Source organism: Notolepis coatsorum, assembly GCF_963971535.1.
Source record: "Notolepis coatsorum genome assembly, chromosome: 8".
Classification (NCBI taxonomy): Eukaryota; Metazoa; Chordata; class Actinopteri; order Aulopiformes; family Paralepididae; genus Notolepis; species Notolepis coatsorum.
Genome location: NC_140172.1, coordinates 52263789 through 52290473, shown reverse-complemented (window position 1 = coordinate 52290473; position 26685 = coordinate 52263789). Strand labels below are relative to the sequence as shown.

The following is a 26685-nucleotide window of genomic DNA, read 5'->3' as shown; positions in this document are numbered from 1 at the left end:
ATATTGGATCAACATGAATGAATACAACTGGCCTGACTTTAGTGATTGTACATGGTACTGGTAGCCAACTTTTGTGCTATTAGGAACTCACACGTCAAAATCAGCCTGAATATGAATGGCACCGACTACAAATGTGCAGACCAAATACGCAGCCAAGTCATTCTTCCCCATTATCCTTGACATAGCATATATGATGGTAATAAAATGTGCAGAGACATCCCACAGGCTACTTGCTAAGTTTGCTGTACATCAGCCTCTAGTAACATCTCTCTCTTTCAGACACCCAGACAGACAGGTGAGCCTGGGTCTGTGGGGAGGAACAGTACTTCAGAAAACAAACCAGGAAACACTTGCAAATGATGTATTTTTAAGACGACAGGAACCGGCCCACCGGTTTGAACAATCCAAATAAATGGCGTATGCTACTGTAGGTTATGACAGGCTATGACAGGAGGTTAAAACCCTGGGCAGAAATATTAGGTGTTTCAGGCCCAAAGTTGCCTCTTAATTATTCTGAAATAATTGGCTGATAGGAACCGGTCTAATTGCTTTAATAATGTGGAGCCACATGTTTGTCCTGTGTTTCAACATGATGATGTTAATGTCAGAAGTGAGGGGGAGAATAATAACCTAGACAGTATATCCCTACCTACCAATGCAGAAATGTCTGCACTCATTACCGCTGCAACGTCAAAACAGGAGACGCTCATTATCGCCCATCATTCCACTGTGATGTAGAGTTACAAAAATAGGAACGATGGCATGAGATTAAGGTGGCAGAATGCTACTGTTGTATTTATTCTTTCTTTGTTCTTTAAGATCCTATGCCTATTTTGCTTCACTTTGTTCGCTGATGGAACGTGATGTCAGTTTCAATCAAACAAATTCACTGGCCTAAAAACTCCTTATCAACTTTGTTTTTATAAAACAATTCCTAACTGACGAGATAGTAATCTCAGGTTATGTCTCAATCTTAAATCGTAAAAAAAACCTAAATCTGCATGGGAACTAGGAGAGTAACATTGATTCTAACCCCCCCCCCCCCCCCCTTCACCCTCATTCCCCACCCCCGCAGACTCCTGTAAATGGCACGTCTTTTCCTAAATGCCACATTTCAGCACAGACAAAGTAGAGGTAGGTTATCTGAGACGAGACCTTCGCATTTTGCCTTTTCTGGCAGCCGTGCACCACTGCAGTTAGGCTGTCAGCCTGCATGAGCACCAAGGTGAGGAGGGCCAGGAATAGACATAAGAGAGACAGCGAATGAAAAAAACAATGGTGGGTTGGTGGGGGGAAGAGAAACACTGCCACCTGCGTTAACAGTTAGATCACGACACAGCCTTTATTTGTCCCTGCTGGAAAAACGGCAGAGCCAAAAAGGCGCCCACAGCAACTGCATGTTTTCCTGTGAGGAGAAACCTGTGTATACTTGTATAAGTCATCAAATATTTGTTGAAGCAAAATTTGCCCCATTTTACAGAGGAAGAGACATGCAAAGTAATAAAAAAAATATGAAAAACCCCTCTGTTGACCAATTATTTAGTTATAACACTATAACATTTAATTCACTGAGAAAGATTTGCTCTAACTAACATGCAAATGTATGCATTTTTTAACAATATATTACTTATTTTATGTATATATTCATTCTGTAATTTTTTTTAATGTATTCCAGCTTCATAGCTTAAAAAGGACAATCGGTATCAATCCATATTTATTCTTACAGCCGATATTTGGATGATTGTAGTACTGGCATTTGTATGACCTTTATACGGGTATATTTGGGTTAATAAACGTGTCTAGTGAACAAATGCACAACACTGACAAGGACCTCTGTTTGAAGAGCAGATTTAACTTTTTTCAATCGCTCCTTTAATGTAAGTGGTTGTGTCCTTTATCTGTTGTAAGATGTGTCGTACCCCTCCCAACATGCATGATAACACCCTCCCAACACGCATGATAACACCCTCCCAACACGCATGATAACACTTCATTATCTAAACAACTGCTTCAAACTATAGGTATCGGTCAATATATGGATAATTAAATACAAATATCTAATATTGGCCACAACATTGGTGCATCCCCTACACAAAACACCACAGAAACATAGAACCAGATAGACATAGAACCAGATAGACATAGTACCAGATATACATAGAACCAGATAGACATACTATAGAACCAGATAGATTATAACCAGATAGACATAGAACCAGATAGACATACTGTAGAACCAGATAAATTATAACCAGATAGACATAGAACCAGATAGACATATAACCAGATAGACAATGTCTAATGGATAGACAGAACCAGTTGGCATAGATGTTAGGATTAGGGGTGGTAAGGGAAGGAGAGGAGAACCCAGTATGCGGACAGGAATGGAAGGAGGCAGAGACGGCAGGATAACGTGTAGTGACAGACTTTACTGAGTACAACGGCACGTTACAAAAGAACATAAAAAGGTGCAGCCGAGCTGGCACTAATGAAAATGAACTGTGAACTCGAAAATAAAAGACAACAAAACGGAACACTAACAAAACTTACTGGCAGAACAACAACAGTGCAAGGACGACGTAGACAGGAACAAGGGGTGACCGGAGGTAATGACGCCACAAGGAAGTAAGGACAGAACACACTTAAATACACAGACTAATTATGATGAGCAACACCTGGCAGGTCAGGCCAAAACACAGAATGAAATAAACACCAAACTAGACACAAAAGCATTATCACAATAACACAACCAGACCGGAGGACAACATCACACAAGGGAAGGGAAAGCCAACGACAACAAGCATAATGAAATCACATGAATCATACTAATCATACTTGACAACACAGATATAATAATAGCCTGCACCATCTGATGGTGCCCGCTAGAGGGCGGCAGGAGACTACTGTTCATTTTGTCCTCACAGGCCCAGACAGGACTTAGTCTGGGACCGTTACAATAGAACCAGATAGACAGAACCAGATAGACATATAACCAGATAGACATAGATCCAGATAGACATAGAACCAGATAAACATAGAACCAGATAGACATATAACAAGATAAACATAGAACCAGATAGACATAGAACCAGCTAGACATAGAACCAGATAGACATATAACCAGATAGACATGACCAGATAAACATAGAACCAGATAGACATAGAACCAGATAGACATGACCATATATACATAGAACCAGATAGACATATAACCAGATAGACATGACCAGATAAACATAGAACCAGATAGACATAGAACCAGATAGACATGACCATATATACATAGAACCAGATAGACATGACCATATAAACATAGAACCAGATAGACATGACCAGATAAACATAGAACCAGATAAACATAGAACCAGATAGACATAGAACGAGATAGACATATAACAAGATAAACATAGAACCAGATAGACATGACCAGATAAACATAGAACCAGATAGACATAGAACCAGATAGACATAGAACCAGATAAACATAGGTACACGTCTGGTACATGGCCATGGTAGCACAAAGGCTTTGTTTCATCCCAAAGTTAAGTCTAATGACTTAAGCTAGGATGTTGTTGGTACCATCTGTCTGAATGGGGAGAATGAATGGAACAAAGAAAGAGCCAATGTGAAGAGAGAGAAAGAGAGATATATAGAGATAACATGTAGGAGAGAGAGAGGGAGAGAGAGGGAGGGAGAGCAGCAAAGAAAGCAGCAAAGAAAGCATAGTTCAGCAGAATTGCTTCATAAGCATAGCAGTCCCCTAACCACAGCTTAATGGGTGACTTAATATCCTGGACAAACAGAGATCAATTCTCACTCTGTTTGCCTTTCATTTCCACAGAAAATAATCCCAACTACTCTGAAGCCGTCTGTCTTTAATGACTTTCACTACAAAACTCCCACCAGGCATTCAGTGTTACTCTGCGCTGGTTTAAAGTCCCCATTTGTTTTTTTCACCCTATCAATGAGAGTTATATTTACATACAGTCTTGAATAGTTTGATCTGTAGATGGAAAATGTGCTTTTTGGATAGTTTTTTTTACCTATTGTACATCAGCATAGGTCTGTTTTACAAACAGTGGCAACATAAACTAATATTTTACAGCCACAAAATACAGCAAATACAATTAAAAATAACAATAATAATTTACCAGCTGTCTATTGCTATTGTTATGTCCTTGTATCAAGAGCTCAGACAGTCAACTAGAGAATGAAAACACGTCTCCATTTCTATTTATTTTTCTTGGTGGGGCTACCCATGTGTTTCTGCTTGGATCACTGATTGGGACCAAGATGAACAATATCAACGTACCTCTATTTAAAAGATAAGGCAGATGTATTATATTTATTTTACAAGCCCATCCAGCCAACACCAGATTATAGCTCATATCCAGAAGTCATAGAACTCCATTGTCCAAAAACTGTTAAAACAAGTCGCTGAGCTGTACTGTTTGCTTTAGTCAGTATAATTCATCATTGCAATGGACATTTTTCCTGGAACTAGTTAATGAAGTAACTGCGATTACTTTAAGTCTGCCTGAACTGGATCAACCCCCGAAGCAAATCGTGTTACTTCATAAAGTAGTTCCAGGAAAAAGTACAATGCCCCATGTTCATGGCAAGCCTGGTCACAATGAATGGGTTCTAATTGGGCACCTTTAGGTAATTTTTCTTATTATTCCTAAATAACAAACTTTGAAAATGATACTTTGAGTGAGTATCATGCTGTAGTTTAGTAGCTAAAATGTCAAATGTGGTAAGACCTTGACTTTCACGCAGGCTAACTTTTTTTGGGCTATGTTTTCATTTGATTGGCCTACACGGTCTTGCTATTCACGCTATGCATCAATCTCCACTGATTTATGTTATGCTGATGTATCACCTCATAATATTATAATCTCTATGCACTCAGAACATATTTTATCTATCTATCTAGCACTGGGTGGTTGGCTGCTGCTAGCCCATCTGTGGCTGGGAGAGATTAAGTTGTAGGTTCCGTACTGTAATTTTCCTGTTTGAGGTATGCTTGCACTATTCTTGTGATTCTCCTTTGATCTCTCTCAACAACAAGCTGTTTTTACCCACAGGACTGCCACTGAGTAGATGTCTCAGACTGGTGTATAATAACACTGACTTCCAAGTCACAAAATTATTCCAAGGTATGGCGTCAGTCTGAGAGAAAAAATGCAAGCTTTGGAAAAACAACAGGACTGTTGTATTCTGTTGTGGTGGATGGTTTAAAATGTGTGTTTGTATGTTGTGGCGTGGTTTAGACCTTTTTTGTTATTGGATCATCAGCCACACCCTAATACAAGACAATATAATGATGAAACATGAAACATAAAACATGAAACACAAATAAACGAAACATGCACTGCAGATATTTGTTTCCGTTCATGAAAGGTCAGATCAAGTCAATATATTCCCTCTACAGTAACACAGTAACTGCAATTCCTTCAGACATACAGACATACAGTATTGTCACGTATGTCGCCGTGGTGATCCAGAAACTATGACTTATGTCGCCATGGTGATCCAGATGAGCATTAACGAACAACAAGACAGTGAATCACAGCAGGATGTCATCTGCGTGACTGTTGACTTTCATGGATGCCTACTTCACTAAGCACTTTGGAAAGACCGCTCACTTTCGTAGGAGACAAAACCCATATGTAACTACAGTAAATCATTATAGCACACTCACATAAACGCACACACCAAATTACACTTCTCACTCACACACATGCACACACAATACACATGCATGCACGCACGCACGCACGCATGCACCATGCACACACACACGCACGCACGCACGCACACACACACACACACACACACACACATGCACGCACGCACGCACACACACACACACACACACACACACACACACACAAACAACAGGGAATGAGTCTATAAATCTACAGGGTGGGGTAGAGTTAATATAGCAAGACAAATATTTTGGAAATGACTATCACACTCGTTTTTCACTGTGAAAACATGATGAGCATATGGTCTGCATTACAGCTAAACTGGAACCACACAAAAACATCATGCACCGCGAAGCAGTTCCTGCTCTCAATCTAGCAATCATTTAAATCCTCACGGCCCAAAGGGAGCCATGGTTTGAGTCAAGATAATATTCCTTTTGAAAGACAGAGACGAGCTTAGCATATAAAACAATTCCATTCAGCCACACATTCAGATGGTAGGCAGTAGTATATTTGAATGAGCCTTTGAATGAAAGAAACAATAGCTAATCCAAAAGAGAAATCAAATACTACTAGTATCATAATAACAGAAGTATCCTTCAAGACTACTTCATCAGATTGATTGAAATAAGAGATGTTCTCAAAATAATCTATATTTAGGATCTACCCTGCATACTACAGTATATAATTATAAAGGTAGCTTGTCTCCATTTAGACATCTGTACTAATAAATACACAGCAGTCCAGCTAAACCTGAGCTCTTCCGTTCTTACACAACTTGTGTTTAGATACACTGTATGGCTGAGCCCAAACGTTCGAACGTTCGGACCTTCGTTCATTACGTTGGCGTTCTAATCTTAATTAATGGGTTTGAACCTCTGCTTTTAAACTGGTGCTTGCAGAGGGGTCGAAGGAAAACTAAATGATAGGTGTTTTGACAAACATGTAACTGTACCTTTACTGTATGTAGTACTACAGTATTCTCAACACACAGAGTTTCTATTGAATCTATGACACAAACCACGTCAGGTTTCAAAGTATTTCATCTTGAAAAGCTCAATCCACCAATCCATCCATCAATGTTGTGCGTGTGTGTGTGTGTGTGTGCGTGTGTGTGTGCGTGCATGCGTTCGTGCGTGTGTGTGTGTGTGTGTGTGTGAATTTGTTTTGTGTTTGTGACTTCCTTTTAGACTGTGGCTGTTCACTTGGTGCCACATTTCTGGTTTCAAAACACTTTCCTCTAATGGTGTTGATAATGAGTGAACATAAAATAACGAGTTTTATACAGCAACACTGATGCTGTTGATGTGGTGGTTGGAGTGGATTCTGCTGGTGGTAAACAAAACTGTCATATTATCTGGTTGACCTCACTGAGACTGGCGCCAGTGTCTCTGTGTGTGTGTGTGTGTGTGTGTGTGTGTGTGTGTGTGTGTGTGTGTGTGTGTGTGTGTGTGTGTGTGTGTGTGTGTGTGTGTGTGTGTGTGTGTGTGTGTGTGTGTGTGTGTGTGTGTGTGTGTGTGTGTGTGTGTGTGTGTGTGTGTGTGTAGGTGTGTGTGTGTGTGTGTTTGTGTGTTTGTGTGTGAATGCTCATTGAGAATGGTCATGTATGTGTGTGTGTACAGTATGTGTGCGTGTGCATGCACATGCATAAAGGGTGAGTTTTAATTAGCTGAGCACAGCACAGCAGGAGAACCTCCCAGGACTGAGCCTCCTCGGCCAGCTGACAGAAATCACTGTGACACTGCTTCCTCCCCTCTCAGACCCCCCCACACACCCCTCCATCACTTCACTCCCTCCCTCCAAACGACCACCTCCCCCATGCAATCTCTCTCTCTCTCTCTCTCTCTCTCTCTCTCTCTCTCTCTCTCTCTCTCTCTCTCTCTCTCTCTCTCTCTCTCTCTCTCTCTCTCTCTCTCTCTCTCTCTCATAGCATAAATGGATACTTAGAGAGCGGTTGTGACATCTACATGAGTCAATGTATTAGAGCTGTCCCCGAAGCCTGTTTTTTGGCTTCAAACTTCGCCAGCGTTTTTAATCATGCAAATTTTTTTATCCTAAATAATGTTTCTGGTTCAGTACTGTCGAGTCTTGAGTTTAGGAACATAGCGCACATTTACGCATAACGTAGCGCATATGCGCATATTGCTGCGGTTAGTTACTGTTCACGAGAGGCTTCAATATCATTTGGTTGGTAATCCATTTTGTGAATAAATCTTTAATTTTTTTTATCCACATTTTCTGTTTTTCTCCCATCCCAATTTAGTCGTGCCAATTCCCCCCTCCCCTGTCTTGATCGTTGCTCGCATGTGCGTCCCACTGGTCGTCGTAGGGAGGGTTGAAGAATCTATCGCATGTCCCCTCCGATACATGCAGAGTCAGCCAGCCACTTCTTTTCACCTGCCAGCGCGGACTCTCATTGGCGAGGTGTAACGTGTGGGAGGCTCACTACCCTCGACATCTCCTGTCCTTGCTGTGCAGGCGCCCTGACTGACCTGTAGGAGTCGCTGTTTTTTTTATATAAAAAAATAAATTATTTTTTATTTAATTTTTTACATTTTTTACTTTACTTTTTAAATGATTTTATTGAAAAAATAAGAATCGTGAGAGAATCGTGATCTCAATTCTTAGAGAGAAAAATCGTGATTCAAATTTTTTCACATTCACGTTTTCACACTCTATTTTTAGAAGATATAGATTGTGACCTTTATGATACTCTTTTTCTTCTTCTTCTTCTTCTTCTCCTCCTCCCCCGCCTCCGTCCCACGCAAAATGAAAGACATATCAGAGGCATTTCCATTGACCAGAAGACAGACAATGCCTGCTAATGCAATGGCGACCCTAACCTATCAAGTCCTCAATTTGGCTTTCATCAAGTTGACGTAAACAATGAGTGAAGCCATAATCGGTCTCCTTGTCTATAAATAGCGGTGCTCACCAGGGGCCTGCCGAAGGATCTGTCAAGTGTGGAGATGACAGAGGCCTCCAGTGCCAGAGGTTAGGATGTGACATCTTGCAGCGCTATGGAATCACTGGCAGCCACCCTCCTTCGCCCTCTCATCGCTCTCTCTCTCTCTCTCTCTCTCTCTCTCTCTCTCTCTCTCTCTCTCTCTCTCTCTCTCTCTCTCTCTCTCTCTCTCTCTCTCTTTCTCCCTCTCTCTCTCTTTATGTCTCTCGCCCTGTGTGTCTCCTCTGTGAATTCCACAGTCTAGGTGCTGAGATAGCCAGTGCCTGGCCTAAATAGTTGTGTTATCATAATAGAATGTGGTTGTGGGCGTTGTCCATTGACTTCACTATGTAGGGGATGGAGATCGGTCTGGTACACTTTCTTTCCCCTCTTCAAATCATTTAGTATTCACCTCGGGCCCCTTGTGTTTCTGCTTGCTACCAGTACTCTAGAGACTCTTGCTCAGGTGCCCATCAGGCCAGCAGCCCCTAACATGGCATGACACCTCAAGTCAGACTGGTGGACCATCACAAGTTCTGTGCCACTCACATGAGCTCCAGGGAGCAGGACGTTATTAAAGAATCCAATCTCCTGTTGAATAAATCAACATTAGTTTCTTGTTTTCTTTTTGGGATTGTCACGTCATAGTTTCAAATTTTCAGAAGAAAGTGACAACAAGAAAATAGTTTCCAAGCTTTAAATGTTTTTTTTTCTGTTTCCATTTAAAAAAAAAAAAATTTATTTTACACGAAAAATATTTATCAGAATGTGATATATATCAGAATATCAATAATAATAATAATAATAATAATAATAATAATAATAATAATAATAATAATAATAATAATAATAATAATAATAATAATAATAATAATAATAATAATAATAAATAATAATAATAATAATAATAATAATAATAATAATAATAATAATAATAATAATAATAATAATAATAATAATAATAATAATAATAATAATAATAATAATAATAATAATAATAGATACAATTTCTATAGCGCCTTTCATAGAACCCAAGGTCGCTTCACAATCAGGACAAAAAATAGGGCTAGGGAAGTAGGGGGGAAAAAGGGGGATGAGGGCAGGTAAGGGATAATGGACCTAATCTAATCTAAACTAATTGATGGGGAAAAGCCTTGGTGAAAAGGTGTGTTTTAAGAGCAGTTTTGAAGGTGTCCAGGGTTGGGGCGTTGCAGATTTCGGGGGGGGAGAGAGTTCCAGAGGGTAGGGGACGCCACGCTGAAGGCTCTGTCAGCGAAAGTCCGTAACCTGGTGCGAGGGATGGAGAGGAGACCTAGATCAGAGGATCGTAGGTTCCGGGATGGAGTGTGCTGGTGGAGGAGATCAGACAGGTATCGTGGGGCGAGGGCATGGAGGGACTTGTAGGTGAGGAGCAGGAGTTTGAAAGTGATGTGGAACTTGACTGGGAGCCAGTGGAGGTGGATGAGGGTGGGGGTGATGTGCTGCCAGGGCTTGGTGTGAGTGAAAACTCTGACAGCTGAGTTCTGAACATACTGGAGCCTGTCCAGGGCTTTGCTGGGTACCCCCGAACAGGACTCTGTTACAGTAGTCCAACCGGGAGGTGATAAATGAGTGGATCAGGGTCTCAGCCACATAATCTGAGAGTGAGGGTCGGAGACAGGAGATGTTTTTGAGGTGGTAGAAGGCAGACTTGGTGTGGGAGTGAAATGAAAGTGTGGAGTCAAGGGTGACGCCCAGGTTACGGACTTCGAGAGACGGGGAGATGGAACAGCCGTCAACGTGGAGGAGGAGATCTCCAACCTTCCGGAGCAGTGCCTTGGGGGCCACAACCATGAGCTCTGTCTTTTTGCTGTTCAGTTTGAGTAATTTGGTTGACATCCAGGTTTTTATGGCGTGGAGGCAGTTGACTAAGGACTGTGGGGGGAGCTGGGAGGATGGTGAGGTGCTGAGATAGAGCTGAGTATCATCAGCATAGCAGTGAAAGTTGAGTCCGTAGTGACGTATAATCTGACCGAGGGGGAGCATGTAAATGGTGAATAGTAGGGGACCCAGCACGGAGCCTTGGGGGACACCGTGGTTGACTGGGGCCGGGGGGGAGGATGAGCCGCTGACGCTGACATACTGAGATCTATTTGTGAGATATGAATGAAACCAAGACAGAGCTGTACCGGTGATGCCAAGGTTGTCGGAGAGGCATTTGAGGAGGACTGAGTGGGATATTGTATCAAACGCCGCGGAGAGAAGGATGAGGAGGCTGATGTGTCCGGATTCTGCAGCAAGGAGGAGGTCATTAGTGATCTTGATGAGGGCGGTCTCTGTGCTGTGATGTGCTCGGTAGGCTGACTGAAGGGGTTCATAGTACTATGTTGTGTTTACTAGGGCTGACCTTCGAAGCTTTTTTTGGCAATCGAAGCTTCGGGGCCGAGCTTCGATTTTAATTCGAAGCTTCGAAAAAAAGAAATAATTTTTTTTTATCTTATGTTGTGGGACTTGTACAGCACTTTGGTAAACTTTGTTGTTTTTAAATGTGCTCTATAAATAAAGTGGATTGGATTAATGAATTAAGTAGCCCCTTTCGTGACTGTGACGCATCTCAGTAGCACCTTATCTAAATGTTCTATTTCATATATCGCTGCTGTCGGGACAAAACCTCATAACTCCATTTTTTGAATTTTTTTTTTATTATATAAATCAACTCCGTAGATCATCCTCCATATGTGTGTGTGGGTTTTACAAAGTTTAAACAATGGGAAAGCATTCAACCGATCATCTGTCTAAACTTCCTAACTCTATTCACCCTCAAATCTGTGTTAGTTTTTTTCATCTGCTGAAAAGTTGGGTTTTTGGAGTTATGAGGTTTTGTCCCGACAGCAGCGATATGGAGATTCATATTTATTTATGTATTGCATGCATTTCTACATTTTATTTCTTATTTTGTTTATTCATCCCAGTATCTTTCTTTCTTATGTGTGGAATTCTACAAGGCATGTAGGTGTATATGTGTTTGAGGATGATATCGTTCAAACAGGCAATAGTGATGATATAATTTGGCAGTGCTGAGCTGGGTTACTTTCCTCCAGTGTATTTGTCCCCCGGCCCCACCCAATGGCCCCATGTGCGCACACACACACACACACACAACTTCGATTTTTTTTATGTTAGGTGCCATCGAACGAAGCTTCGAAGTATTTAAGACAGCCCTAGTGTTTACAATAATTTGAAAGTCACGCACGAACACAGGACAACAAAAGTCTAGTCGGGATGAGGAGGGGTCACCGTCATCAGGAAATGAATCAATCATTGCGAAAAAGAGAGAGCTGAGTGACCACACTCACCCGTCTTATTTCATAATACAACGTTTCCGAATGGACTTTGGATTAAACCAAGTGTGCAGTGTAGGGCTGGGCGATTCTTGCTAAAATGTACATATATTACATCATCAAATGTAGTTTGATACCGATTGACGTCATATTAAAACTTTCAATTGTACAAGGTCCTAAACGTCCTGCCTCATCATCTGCTGGTGACCGGAGGGGGGGTGGGGGGTTTATAAGTCCGTGGCCGACGTTAAATCATTCATGTAGTATGGGCGATACATAGATCACAGCAGTTTATATGGATCATAATATTCAAACACGCTGAAATTTACCACATCTTCCTCTGACCGTTGGGTGGTCAGCGTGGAGCAGAAAGTTCGCGATTATGGGATGTTGACATATGCGATCCATTTCCAGGTTGTATAATAGTATATACGTCCAAATCATGTTGTTTATCGAGTCATTGGCAACGGATCGCTGTCCAGTGTGTCGAGCCGGAGTCCCGCTAACGATAGCGAGTGCCCGGAACGAATATGGATGAGCACCACTTCCGGCGCGTCACTTCCTGTTTGGGCGATCCGCCGATCGGCCACCAGATGGCGCTCTTGAACCGTTGGAGAGTTGAGAGGAGATCAACAGGAGATCCCAAGTCTCCGTGGGTGAAATATGATTGCCATCACATATTTTCAAAATATTGATCTCAAAGACGCCTTACGGCGTCATTGGCAGATTACGCATGGTGGAGAATGACGTGGTAACACGTCATTGGCGAATAAAGGGTTAATTACAAATCCTGTAATTAATTAGATACATTTTTTGTATCGCCTGACAGCAGTACTTTTTAGTACTTAAGTACATTTAAAAGTAGAAACTTTTTAACTTTGACTCAAGTGTGTTTTTAGCCAGATACTTGAGTACGATTTTGAGACGGTACCCATACTTTCACTTAAGTATAATTTCTGGGTACTTTTTACACCCCTGCTCATTTCAACAGACAGGACGGTAATAGCATTCAGCACAACATGCCTTGTAAATGTCCCTACTTGAGGAATGAGACTACGGACTCCTCCCGAGGTGAATCACCATATAGTCAGCAGCACTACACGGCATGTGCATCATACTAATAAAGGCTGTTAACCAAGATTACGTTCGTATTCTGCACCCTCCTTGAGCGTATCAGAGGTAGAAATTGAGATGTAACAATTGCTTGGATAAATACACTGTAATCATACACAGATGTCAGATGTATTCACCTTCACATGACTACTAAGCGAGGCCTAGTCTCGTTTGCTGAGATGAAGCAAGGCGGTGCCACGAGGTTAGCCCATGCTGCATTTGCCATGCCGGCCTGTCGAAATCTCTCTACTGTAATGCAACTAACCAAATCTCTCATCAGCCCCTGGACAGTCGGGATAATTGCGGTGCCGTGCCCTTCTCTGGTGGAGTGGAAGGCTGGGACATTGTCGTGTGTCTGAAGGCATGTCTGATGACAAATGGCATAAAGCTTTAGAAAATGACTTTGTTTCTCTTTTTTGTTTGACTTTTTTTGTTTTGGTTTCAGGGAATGAACAAGTCAGCCTATTTTTACCATGACCTTTGTCAATAGGACAGCCTTTACTGAATCACTGAGCAATAGTAGAATCAGCCAGTGAAGGCAGCTTAATAATACTGCAGTTTAGTCTTAAACATAGCAGTGTATAGTATGTACTATGTAGTATACAGATGTGTGTCTTGTCTATGCACTATGTACTTTGTGAATAGTGACTTACAAGAAACGATTACCTGCCAAGTTGGCCCTTTTCTATTAAAATGTTTGGATAAAATAGCTCACTATCAGCCAGGCTGCCTGGGTTTCCCTCCCATAGGTCTAGGGTGTGTCAGAAGACACGTGGAGCGGACTAGAGAAAGCAAGGGTCAGATACTAGAGTGTGGGCTTTGGACACAGCTGGAAGACGGGACAGGATGCAGCTGCTAGCAGCCCCAACGTGGCCATGTATGCACAGGAGAACCCCAATCCAACTCAGTGTGTCTCCGTATGCACAGAAGAACCCCAATCCAACTCAGTGTGTCTCCGTATGCACAGGAGAACCCCAATCCAACTGCAGTGTAGGTAGAGCTGCCGCGATAACCGCATTACCGCGGTATCGCTGTTGCATCACGCTCACCGCAGAGTTAGGCTGAATACCGCGTCACCGCTGTTTTTTATCATAATAATAAAGTTGGCTTGCGGCTCTGCAGATATACCCTACTCGGTTCCAAGCGACCCTATTGGTCCAGCCTGGCTCTGCGGCTCTGCAGATACCCCCTACTCGACGCCTCTGAACGAAAACAGAACGCCGCCATCTTTACTGCCTCGCTAAGGATGCATTTCATTCAGGATTTGTTTGCGACAGAACCAAGTGCAATAAACAAAAAATAATGGATTCACTGTGTATTCTGCCTTATTTATTGATGAAACAAAACCGACATCAACCCAATTTACCACCGAGCGGAGAGTTTAGTGTCACAACAAGATCGCTGATGTGTTAAGTTTGTTGTTGTTATCCGATATACACGAGAGGTAACGTTAAACCCGGGTTTGCTTGGTAGAATACACAATGAGAGGTAACGTTAGCTTTGGCAGAATAGACGCAACGAGAGTCTGGTTAATGTTGTTATTGATTGATTGATTGATTGAAACTGTGTTAAACTCTGGCTTGCTGCAAGCCCTCGGACATCTATGCCCACGGAGCTTTCAGTGTACACAAGCGAGCGGCGGCGGCCCCGCCTGCATCCCCATTCCCCAAACGGAGTAGTACCTGGCTGCAGTGGAAAAGGAACGAAGTACCAGGTGCCTAAAGCGGGTCGAGTCGAGTAGGTAATATGCAGTGGAAAAGCGCCATTAGACTAGAGGCAGGCTATAAGAGTAGACTACTAAAAAAAAAAAAATGCATTAAAACTTTTTTTTTTTTTGTGCGCACTGTGCGGTAATTACCGCGGCGGTAGGAAATATTGCGCAAATTCGTGCGGTAAGGAAAATATCAATACCGCGGCAGCTCTAAGTGTAGGGCTGACCTTCGAATTTTTTTTGCCAATCGAAGCTTCGGGGCCGAGAATAAAAATAAAAAAGATTTTTTTTTTAATATATATATATATTTTTCTTTATTATCTTATGTTGTGGGACTTGTACAGCACTTTGGTAAACTTTGTTGTTTTTAAATGTGCTTTATAAATAAAGTGGATTGGATTAATGAATTAAGTAGCCCCTTTCGTGACTGTGACGCAGCCAACACAGTGTGATTTAATTCAAGGTGGATCGCTGTTGTCGTTTGAACAACTTCAGATTTCATGGGAACTACCAATCCCCCAAATCAAGAATGTTTAAGATGAATGAAGTAAGATTTTGATTATTTGAAATATGGCCTGTGTAGACTAAACTATGCACAGAATTATGTCAGTCTACAAGGTCCGGATTCTACATGGTCCGGCAATGTAGACCTTGTAGACTCCACTACAGACCAATTATCAGTGAATGTTCATGCATTTTTAAGAGGGGCTACTTCCACAAAAAGAACTCACCAAAACATCCCAGTAGCACCTTATCTAAATGTTCTATTTCATATATGGAGATTCATATTTATTTATGTATTGCATGCATTTCTACATTTTATTTCCTATTTTGTTTATTCATCCAGTATCTTTCTTTCTTATGTGTGGAATTCTACAAGGCATTTACATTTAGTCATTTAGCTGACGCTTTTATCCAAAGCGACTTACAAGTTCTGTACAACAGGTCATCAGGAAGGATACAACTCTATCAGCTGAGTAACAATATTCATCAAAGTGTTGCGTGTTACAGTGTAGGTTAGTTTATTAGGACAAGTGCATGACAGTAAGGTTAGTTAGGGTTAGATTTTTTTTATTTTTTTTTTTTTATTTTATTTCAGATAATGGTTGAAGAAGTGCGTCTTTAGTCGACAGCGAAAGATTGGATGGGATTCGGCAGTCCTAACTGGAGTGGGTAGTTCATTCCACCATTGTGGGGCAAGGACTGAGAAAAGGCATGTAGGTGTATATGTGTTTGAGGATGATATCCTTCAAACAGGCAATAGTGATGATATAATTTGGGCAGTGCTGAGCTGGGTTACTTTCCTCCAGTGTATTTGTCCCCCAGCCCCACCCAATGGCCCCATGCACACACACACACACACACACACACCGAAGTAAAAATTAAAATAAAATTAAAAATTTGAAAAAAAAAATCTTTGAAAAGAAATTTATTCATTAATTTTTTTTTTTTTTTTTTTAACTTCGATTTTTTTTTTAATGTTTCGAAGCTTGTGTCATCGAACGAAGCTTCGAAGCTTCGAAGTATTTAAGACAGCCCTACTGCAGTGTTTCTCCGTATGCACAGAAGAACCCCAATCCAACTGCAGTGTTTCTCCGTATGCACAGGAGAACCCCAATCCAACTCAGTGTATCTCCGTATGGCGTATGCACAGGAGAACCCCAATCCAACTCAGTGTGTCTCCGTATGCACAGGAGAACCCCAATCCAACTCAGTGTGTCTCCGTATGCACAGGATAACCCCAATCCAGCTCAGTGTGTCTCCGTATGCACAGGAGAACCCCAATCCAGCTCAGTGTGTCTCCGTATGCACAGGAGAACCCCAATCCAGCTCAGTGTGTCTCCGTATGTACAGGAGAACCCCAACCCAGCTCAGTGTGTCTCCGTATGCACAGGAGAACCCCAATCCAACTCAGTGTGTCTCCGTATGCACAGGAGAACCCCAATCCAGCTCAGTGTGTCTCCTCCTCTGAGGCAGGGAGGGAGGCCTGAAGGATGCAGTTGTAAATTGTCTGTGTTGCTATAGTTTAGCTCCTCATTCTACAGTATGCCTCAGGTGATCCAGCGGTGTCCGTGACTAGTCACAAGCTGCCAACACACAGGTCTAGCTGTGGTCCACGTGTCCCTCCTGTATCACCCTTCTACCTCTTCACATACTGCTCTGTGTTTAGTTGAGTAATGGTGCATTTCACTGCATTATATTGTATATTGACGTTGATGCCGCTGACAGTGGCATTTGTGCATGTTGTTGCATCCTAGCAAGGCTATTGTGCTGAAGTAAGCTGTTTTTGTTGCTGATGTTATTTTTAGGAAATCGTTTAAAGATTTAAAACACAATTATAAAATATATAAAATCGTATTTATTTTTCTACAGTTGTCTTTGACTTCTTTGTAGGCATGCATGTGTAGTCATGTGGCACTATTTAATGGCTTGACTTCCATCTGTCTCATTTCGTAATGTATACAGTGTACTGCATTATTAGCTTCTGTGAGACAACAACATTTCCCCTTGGGGGAAATGAATGATGAGGCCACTTTAGGGTTGGGTACCGTGAACCAGGTATGGAGTGGTAGCGGTGCCAACATGCTGGGTACTAAACGGATCCAATCACTACACTAATTTCGGTGTCTCATTTCGGTGCCACACCTTATAACGGCCATGAATTGCCCTTATGTGGTCGGGGGGAAGTTGCAGAGCATTTTTCTCTCACCTACCGCCCAGCGAGCAGTCTCACAGGCACAGAACAGCATCATGTGAAAAGCAAAACGCTCTCAAGTATGGCTTTACTTTACTGAAACAGACAATAGACAATAGCAGCAGATAATTTGTCACATTTTGCACCTTTTTACTGAGACATGCCAATTAATTTTCTTTAGGCCGCACTGGTGTGATTTTCAAATGGAAAGCCGACTTAACCCTTTCACTACCACACTACAGAAGGTTAAACCTTTCACTACCACACTACAGACCGTCTGTAGTGTGGTAGTGCAAGGGTTAACCTGCTGTAGTGTGGTTGTGAAAGGGTTAACCCTTTGTCGTGTGGCAGTGAAGGGGTTAACCTTCTGTATTGTCAGCCGTGGTGCAGCCGTGTGTTGGAGCTGAGAGGCTGTCCCTCAGGGTGCAGGCCTTGAGAGGCAGGACAGGTGGAACAGAGCGAGTGTGGGTTAACTGGGTTATGCTAATGGTTATTATCAAACAAGAGATGAAATTTAAGTTTAAAGCTGCTGTTTTGGAAAAAAGGTTTGAACCTCTGAAAACTCTGATGACATGTCATTAGAACTGAGTTAATAAAGTGTCTCAAGAGGAAAACTGGATCTCTGGAACGCACTACGACCTAGAAATGACCTGTGGCGTCTTACCTCTGCCACGTTTGCACTATAAAGACGGGCCCTATTAAAAATTACGCAATTTCCTGTGTTTTCCATTGTTTTTAGTTTTACACAATAAGGGGTTGTCTCAATGAGGGGTTGTCTCAATGAGGTGTTGTCTCAACACTGAGAAATTGTGAAATATGTACAGTGCTGTTTCTGCAGTTCAGCTGTGAGAAGAACCCTCCCTCTTGAAACGAGCCATTCAGAATTTCACTTGTAAACCTTTTCTAAAATGGTAAATGGTGCATTTATATACTGTAGTGCTTTTATCAGCGCTTTACAATTTGTTCCTCACATTTTACCCATTCACTCACACACCGACGGTGGAGGCAACCATGCAAGAAGCCAACCAGCTCATTCGGGGTTAACTGTCTTGCTCAAGGACACTTTCACCTGCTGCCCAGGAGGACCGGGAATCGAACCGGGAACCTCCGGATTACCAGACTACTGCTCTACCTCCCGAGCCACTGATGCCCTTTCTACCTAAAGTTGAACCTAAAATATGTTTCTGACATTTTTAAGTTTGATATGATATTGCTGGATCTTGAGTCATATTGATCTGCAATGTCTAGTTTGACTATTTGATCTGATCTTTGATATTTGATTACATTTGATGGTACTAGGTCGTCCACCAGTGCCTTCTCAGGAATATGTCTATTTTTATCATGCTCATCTTATGTCTTCTTATTACCTGTTTTTTTATGTCTATTTTATTATTAGTATTATTGCACAATCGATGCGGGCATGACCACCCACATTTCACTGTATGCTCTGGTATGTATGTGACAAATAAACCAGAGGGGTGTTATACATATCTAATCGTATGTTTAGGGGACTTTAAATACCTATATTAACTTAGCTTTAAAGGGGAACTACGCCCAATTTTAGAAATCATACATGTTATTCCTCTGGTCTCTGTCATCAAATATAAAGTCTAAGGCTGCTCCATAGACTGAATGAATTGGGAAACATTTTATAGATGACACTGAGAGCTCCCAGAGGTATGTACTGAGTTCATAGGTACATTTTCTGTGTCAGAACTGAGAGCACTATAGAATAAAGCTCATTTATATTTAAAAAAAAGACAGCAGCGCTTTAGTATTGATTTTGGCACCGGGATCTGACAAAAATCAAACGATACCCAACCCATAGACCTGGTCACCATTTGACAAAGTCCATGTAGTAGTCCTGAACAGCTGCACAGATACCACTTTGATGACCAATATGAGTACTTCCTTTTGAGCACTCACCAGTACAGATTACCAATATGAGTACTTCCTTTTGAGCACTCACCAGTACAGATTACCAATATGAGTACTTCCTTTTGAGCACTCACCAGTACAGATTACCAATATGAGTACTTCCTTTTGAGCACTCACCAGTACAGATTACCAATATGAGTACTTCCTTTTGAGCACTCACCAGTACAGATTACCAATATGAGTACTTCCTTTTGAGCACTCACCAGTACAGATTACTAATATGAGTACTTCCTTTTGAGCACTCACCAGTACAGATTACCAATATGAGTACTTCCTTTTGAGCACTCACCAGTACAGATTACCAATATGAGTACTTCCTTTTGAGCACTCACCAGTACAGATTACCAATATGAGTACTTCCTTTTGAGTACTCACCAGTACATATTACCAATAAGTACTTCATTATGAGTACTCACCAGTACAGATTACCAATATGATATTGAACATTTTTAACAGCTACTTCATTCCGTCTAAAATTGTGAGGCGAGGGCGGCTGGGTAGCGTAGGTCAGATACTAGAGTGTGGGCTTTGGACACAGCTGGAAGACGGGACAGGATGCAGCCCAATCCAACTCAGTGTGTCTCCGTATGCACAGGAGAACCCCAATCCAACTGCAGTGTGTCTCCGTATGCACAGAAGAACCCCAATCCAACTGCAGTGTTTCTCCGTATGCACAGAAGAACCCCTGTGGTCTCGACTCCCGGAGTCAGCATTGCCTGCGGCTTGGGCCAGTCGTCATACTATCTCAATTGGCAGAGGTAGCAGGTGGAAAGTCGATGGGTGGGGATTGGACGTTGTGGACAGCGACTCCTACAGGTCGGTTGGGTGACGCCTGTACAGCAGAGTCAGGAAGTATCGGGGGCAGCGTGAGCCTCCCACGTGTTACTCCTCGCCACTGAGAGACCGCGCTGTCTGGTGAAAAGATGAGACAGGCTGCCTCCTCGTGTACCGGAGGGGACACGTGATGCAAGGCTTCTATCCTCACTACAGCAGACCAGTGGGAGGCATAGTCTAGCAACATTCAAGATAGGGGAGGGGAGAATTGAAGGGAAAAAGAATTGGCGATACGAAATTGGGATGGGAGAAAAATTGAAAAATAAGGAGAAAAAGTGGATCAAAAATTTTTTATTGTGAGGCGAGGGGACATTCTTTCTACAGATCTAATTTAACCAAATACAATTAATGCAGAGTATTTAGCCAGGTATCAGGCCAATATCCAATATTGTACACAAACTCAGTGCACCTCTACTGACAAGATAAACTATTAAGACTCCACTTACATCAAGGAACCTGGACCATCAACAAATCAATCTTAACTATATTCACAGGACATACTTGACTCCTATAAGACTGAACAGAATGGGCCTGAAACAAGACTCAAAATGCTCCCAATGTACAAATGGAGACGAAGGGACATTTATGCACATGTATTGGGACTGCCCACCAGTTAAGGCATTCTGGAAAGATGTGACCCATCAATTATCAAAACTCGTATCTTGGCATATACCAGTACACCCCTCTGTATTGCTTTTGAATGATGTTTTTGAGTTTGCAGTAAATCCACAGCTAAAGAGATTGGTTTTATCGGGTATCACAGTAGCTAAAAAACTGATCGCATCACGCTGGTTTCAACCGGAAAAAATGTGCCGGAAAGTTTGGTCTTTTACATATCTCGATGTGATTTATCAAGAAATATCTACAGCAAGAATTCTGGGTCTCAACGAATCCAAGATGTCAATGTGGTTAGAAGTGGTGGAGAGAATAAAAGCTAGCTTATAATGGTAGTGTCTGGTTAGGAGTGAGGGATAATGGAGGTACTATCCAAGGAGGGGTCCGGGAGGGGGGGGTTCGAGCTGGAGCATATGTGTGTAGGGTTTTAGAAAATAGGTATTAGGGGTATATCCTGTATAAGGCATTTGTATAATTGGTAATTTCGTTGGATATACACTGTATACGGTAAAATATTATTATAGACTTTTTTTTGTTTTCTGTTTCTGTACTTGCATGTAATTTTAGCCACCTTGACTGTTAGTTTCATTATGCATTGTGTGTTGAGTACTGACTTTTAATAATTTTTGTTTTGCAATAATAATAAAAAAAAAAAAAAAAAAAAAAAAAAAAAAAAAGACTACTTACTTCCAGTTGCCAAAATCCGAATTCACATCAAAACGTGCTATATTTTTTTTACAAACTGACTGTAAAAGATTCTATTCATTCTAGGGCACCTTAAGGGTTTAAGCTTAACTCTAAAACACAAAACTTTGGTATAATTTGGTCCGTTTAAATCTATAATCACCAACCATAGAGGCTGAACAGGGCTTCCTTTAGAGGCGGAACAGGGCTTCCGTTAGAGGCGGAACAGGGCTTCCTTTAGAGGCCGAACATGGCTTACGTTAGAGGTGGAACAAGGCTTCCGTTAGAGGCGGAACAGGATTTACGTTAGAGGTGGAACAAGGCTTCCGTTAGAGACGGAACAGGGCTTCTGTTAGAGGCGGAACAGGGCTTCCATTAGAGGCGGAACAGGGCTTCCGTTAGAGGCGTCACAGGGCTTTCGTTAGAGGTGGAACAGGACTTCCGTTAGAGGTGTCACAGGGCTTCCATTAGAGGCGGAACAGGGCTTCCGTTAGAGACGTCACAGGGCTTCCGTTAGAAGCGTCACAGGGCTTCCGTTAAGGGCGGAACAGGCTTCCGTTAGAGACGTCACAGGGCTTCCGTTAGAGGCGTCACAGGGCTTCCGTTAGAGGCGTCACAGGGCTTCCGTTAGAGGCGGAACAGGCTTCCGTTAGAGGCGGAACAGGGCTTCCGTTAGAGGCGGAACAGGGCTTCCTTTAGAGGCGGAACAGGGCTTCCGTTAGAGGCGGAACAGGGCTTCCGTTAGAGGCGGAACAGGGCTTCTGTTAGAGGCGGAATAGGGTTACCAAATCAACACGTTTCTCCCTCTAGACGTCAATAATGACAGCACATGTTGTGACTGTATGACTAACGGATCAGGAGATATGCGCATTTGAAAAGAGAAGGTTTGGTCTGATTGGGGCACTAACTCTTGGGGTCATGGATGTGCACAACAAATGTTTTGGTAATCCAGCCATTACTCAAGGGTTCATGAATGTTCACAGACAATCTTATGAATGTACGACAAACAGGTCAGAAGATGCACTCCTTTCAACATGTTTTCTTGATGGTGGCGCTAGAGGAAAGGTCATGTGGTCACTAAAATAAATAGCTTTCCTCCTCTTGGGGGTCCTGAATGTTCACCTTGGTGGAGGTAACAAACTGGGCAGACCTGATAATATCGATGCACTGTATAACAGCGAGGACACACTGAATGCTGAAACACCGGAAAGAGCCAGTTACTGTACTTCAGCACCCATGTTAACCGATTGTACTGTTCAGCCCGGCTGCGCCACAGCCAGCTTGTGATCTTCAATGATGGTTTCGCCGTCTGGTCTATTTTCTCTGTGTGCCGCGAGTGTCTCTACGTGTGATCAGAGCTCTCTCTCTCTCTAGTAATTCAAATCGTGCAAAAAAACTGTGGGCCCTATTTCTGTGAATCAAGATGCAAGCGCAGGCGTGAGCTCACCTTATGTTTGGGCATTTGGTGACAAATTCACATTTAAATATCATATTGGGAATCTTAATAGCAAACTGCCACAAAAGCTTGTTTTTTTGTATAGAAACAAATCCAGTGTACCCTTGTTCTGTGGGAAAAGGATTGTTGAATCAACTTTCTGGTCCAATTCTGGACCATGGGGATGTGATTTACAGGCATGCTGCAGCCTCTACACTCAGGTCCTTGGACTCTGTTTATCACTCTGCCCTGAGGTTTATTACCGGTGATAGCTGGACACTCCCCACTGTGTTCTTTATGGTATGGTCGGTTGGTCCTCCTTAACGGACATGCGTGATAACCTTTGGTACCTGTTTATTTATAAAGCCCTACTCTGTAAATGACCACCTTATATCTCAGCTACAGTATGTTGCAGTGGAACACTGGTCTGTGTGTCTATATGTGTACTATACTGTTGTGTTTTTGATCGTACGACTGACCAAACCAAAGGGGCACATACATACAGTCTATGCTTTGGCCACAACTCCCTCCTCCCTTTGCATTCTCAGTTAATAATTTTTTTAATACTTCAAGGAAGTATTTCTAAGAAACTATTTCTCGCCTTAGCCTGCCACTGCTGATGATTATGAGCTGCCTAACATTATTCCAAAGGCTTTTTTTCAGATTTAACTAAATCAAAATTATATTATGCTTGTTAGCTCAATGTATATGTTGAATAGTATGAAAAATTTGTCAACTCAATTTTATATCTACATCAGATATGCAGCAATTTAATTAGTAGAAATTGCTGTTATATATAACACAGCAGCAGAGACCCCAGTGCACTGATAGCTTGTCACTTCGTCACAGATAATCTATCTATGCAGGACTCTCCTCTCAGAAACGAAGTGTGTTCAAGCTTATTTTTTGTTGTTTTGTAGATTCCTGTTATTCTACTTGTGGTTCTAATTCTATACCTTACACTTTTCACTTTGATTTCAAGAGGTTGGAGGGGAAAACAACATGTTTTAGAAAAGCCCATTTTCTCTAAAGGGGAAGAGTCTAAATGAGTAAACGTTTAGTACTGTCTCATAAGAGAGAGGTGCCTATCCTGCCTACCAACAGAACATGGAATGCAGTTGTACAGCTTCAGAATAATGTGGAAAATATGAAATGGGTGACTTTGATGGTGCTCAGAATATTTTGCAGGGGATACGAGTAGCTGAAACTGTCTTGTTCAGAACAGCAGGCACAACCATATGAAGCTCAGAGTTCAGACAAGTATTCAATGAATCCACATAGTCTATCATCAATGGAGCAGTTTCTGGCTGTGCATTGGTCACACTCACAGATCATAGTCTTCGTTATCTGGCTTCCAGCTTTAGAGATTCAAATATGGGATTTTACAAGGCTATATAAACAACATGTGAGTGTAATAAAGCAAATAAATACAAATCCGTATTAATTGTACAAATTAACAGCTTGGTGCGACTTTTTTTCTTTTCTTTTTTTCACTTTAAATTGCCTGGCCCGCAGTGTCCTATTATAGGCTACATATTTGCGAATATACCTGTTTCAAAAGCAATAACCTTCTTTATGCAGACAGATAATTAAGTTTTCAACCACCAAATGTGCTGTTTGAATAGTAGGCTACACTGAATAATTTCAAATAATAAACAACAGTGGAACCTGAGCCATATATTAACAGTATACTTCAGCATAAAAAGCATTCAGCATAACTGGACTGTGCACTGAACTTACCCAAACACAGAACGGGATATGAGCCAGGCATCACGGAATCCAGGAGAGAAAATTCCACGCAAAATATCAAAAAGCGATGTCTTTTGGCTTCCTTAGAACGACTTTACTGTAACTACAGTATGACCTTAAATGGGAGTGATGAGAACCGCATGTCTCTCACCCGCGCCGTAGTCTACCGGGGTCCTCCTCCTCGTGCTCATTCATAAACGTATAGCAGCATCTTTTTATTCTTATCAACAGCAAAATATCAGTTCTCCTTGACTTCACCGAGAATACATGTCGGAATGTCGGAGGTGTCCCCGGAATTCATGCGCAGCCCAAGTCTCCTGCCCTGTGTCAATTGCATGCATTCAAAAGAGGAGGTGCAAGGTGTGCACGTAGCGCGCGGTAGAACGGGGACCTCTACGGGTGTACACATGCCCTTGCGGTGCCAGTGCGAGCGCTCTCTCTCACACATGCATTCCCCTACTGGACAAGCATGAGTCTCCTCTTCTCCATGCAGGTAGCTTCGTCTACAAACAGAATTGCCGCAAGTTGTTATGAATACGCCTACCTATGCAACTGATGCATTTTCAAACTATTAGCTGTAGTGTACAGTACACAGACACAGTACACTCTGTACCCAGATGCACAGTGGAAAACAGCATGAATACAATTAGATAAAGGTTAGACTACAAAGAGTGACACGTTCAGCCGAACGCACAATTGGAGGGGGGCTCCCCACTCTCCAGAACATTTACAACAAGCGTTGCAAGGGGAAGGCTAAGAGAATTATTAAGGACTCGAGCCACCCGAACAACTGCCTCTTTGAACTGCTGCCGTCAGGCAAGCGACACAGGAGTCTCAAGGCGAGCACAGAAAGACTCAGAAGTAGCTTCTATCCCCAGGCCATCAGGCTGCTAAACGAACAATGAATGAACACTACACAACAACAACCACCAAACACACATAGCACACACATCCACACGCACACACTCACTTTAAACAAACACACTGTAGCACCCACTACACACACTTTATAGCACACACCCACTTTAAACAAACACACTGTAGCACCCACTCCCCACACTTTATATTTATGGATGAAGGATTGCACTACAACTCGTACACCTTACTGTAAATTGTACCTAAAATTGTACCTCATCCCATTTCTGCTTTGCACTAGATAGTACTGTACATTAGTACACTGCATAGTATTGTGTATTGTATATTATATGGTAACTCAGAACACTGCCTGAAGAAGTCCACTATTATCCCTGTACCCAAAAAATCCAAGCCTGCTTGTCTCAACGACTACCGCCCTGTAGCTCTCACCTCCATAGCCATGAAGTGCTTTGAGAAGCTAGTAAAGGGCTACATCTGCTCCTCCCTCCCCATCAACATGGACCCCCTGCAATTTGCATACCGCCCCAACAGGTCCACGGAGGACGCCATATCCCATGTGCTGCACACAGCAGCATCACACCTGGACAAGAGGCAGGGGAACTATGTGAGAATGCTATTCATCGACTACAGCTCGGCATTCAATACCATAGTCCCCTCCATACTCATAGCCAAGCTCAGGGACCTGGGCTTGGGCTATGACCTCTGCCAGTGGGTCTTGGACTTCCTGACTGGCAGACCCCAGGTGGTGAGAGCAGGCAACTGCACCTCCTCATCCATCACCCTCAACATAGGGGCCCCCCAGGGCTGTGTTCTGAGTCCCCTCCTCTACTCCCTGTACACACACGACTGTGTGGCTCAGCGGAGTAGCAATACAATCGTCAAATTTGCTGACGACACAGTGGTGGTGGGCCTGATCTCTGCCAACGACGAGAGGGCCTACCTGGAAGAGGTCAAGGTCCTGGCGGGATGGTGCCAGGAAAACAGCCTCTCCCTGAACGTCAGCAAAACAAAGGAGATGATTGTGGACTTCAGGAGGTCGGGGGTCAAGGACTACAGCCCC

The 26685-nt window shown here is 42.4% G+C and overlaps 1 protein-coding gene across 1 annotated transcript in view; it reads right to left on the bottom strand.

Moving 5' to 3' along the window:
• The window catches only part of clmpa (CXADR like membrane protein a), a 151015-nt gene extending 125891 nt beyond the window's left edge, over positions 1-25124 (bottom strand). The window contains exon 1 of the mRNA XM_084319844.1: positions 24741-25124. Coding sequence (XP_084175970.1) covers positions 24741-24771 — 31 coding nt within the window. The 5' untranslated portion in view covers positions 24772-25124. The remainder of the gene's footprint in view (positions 1-24740) is intronic.
• Between the last annotated feature and the right edge of the window lie 1561 nt (positions 25125-26685).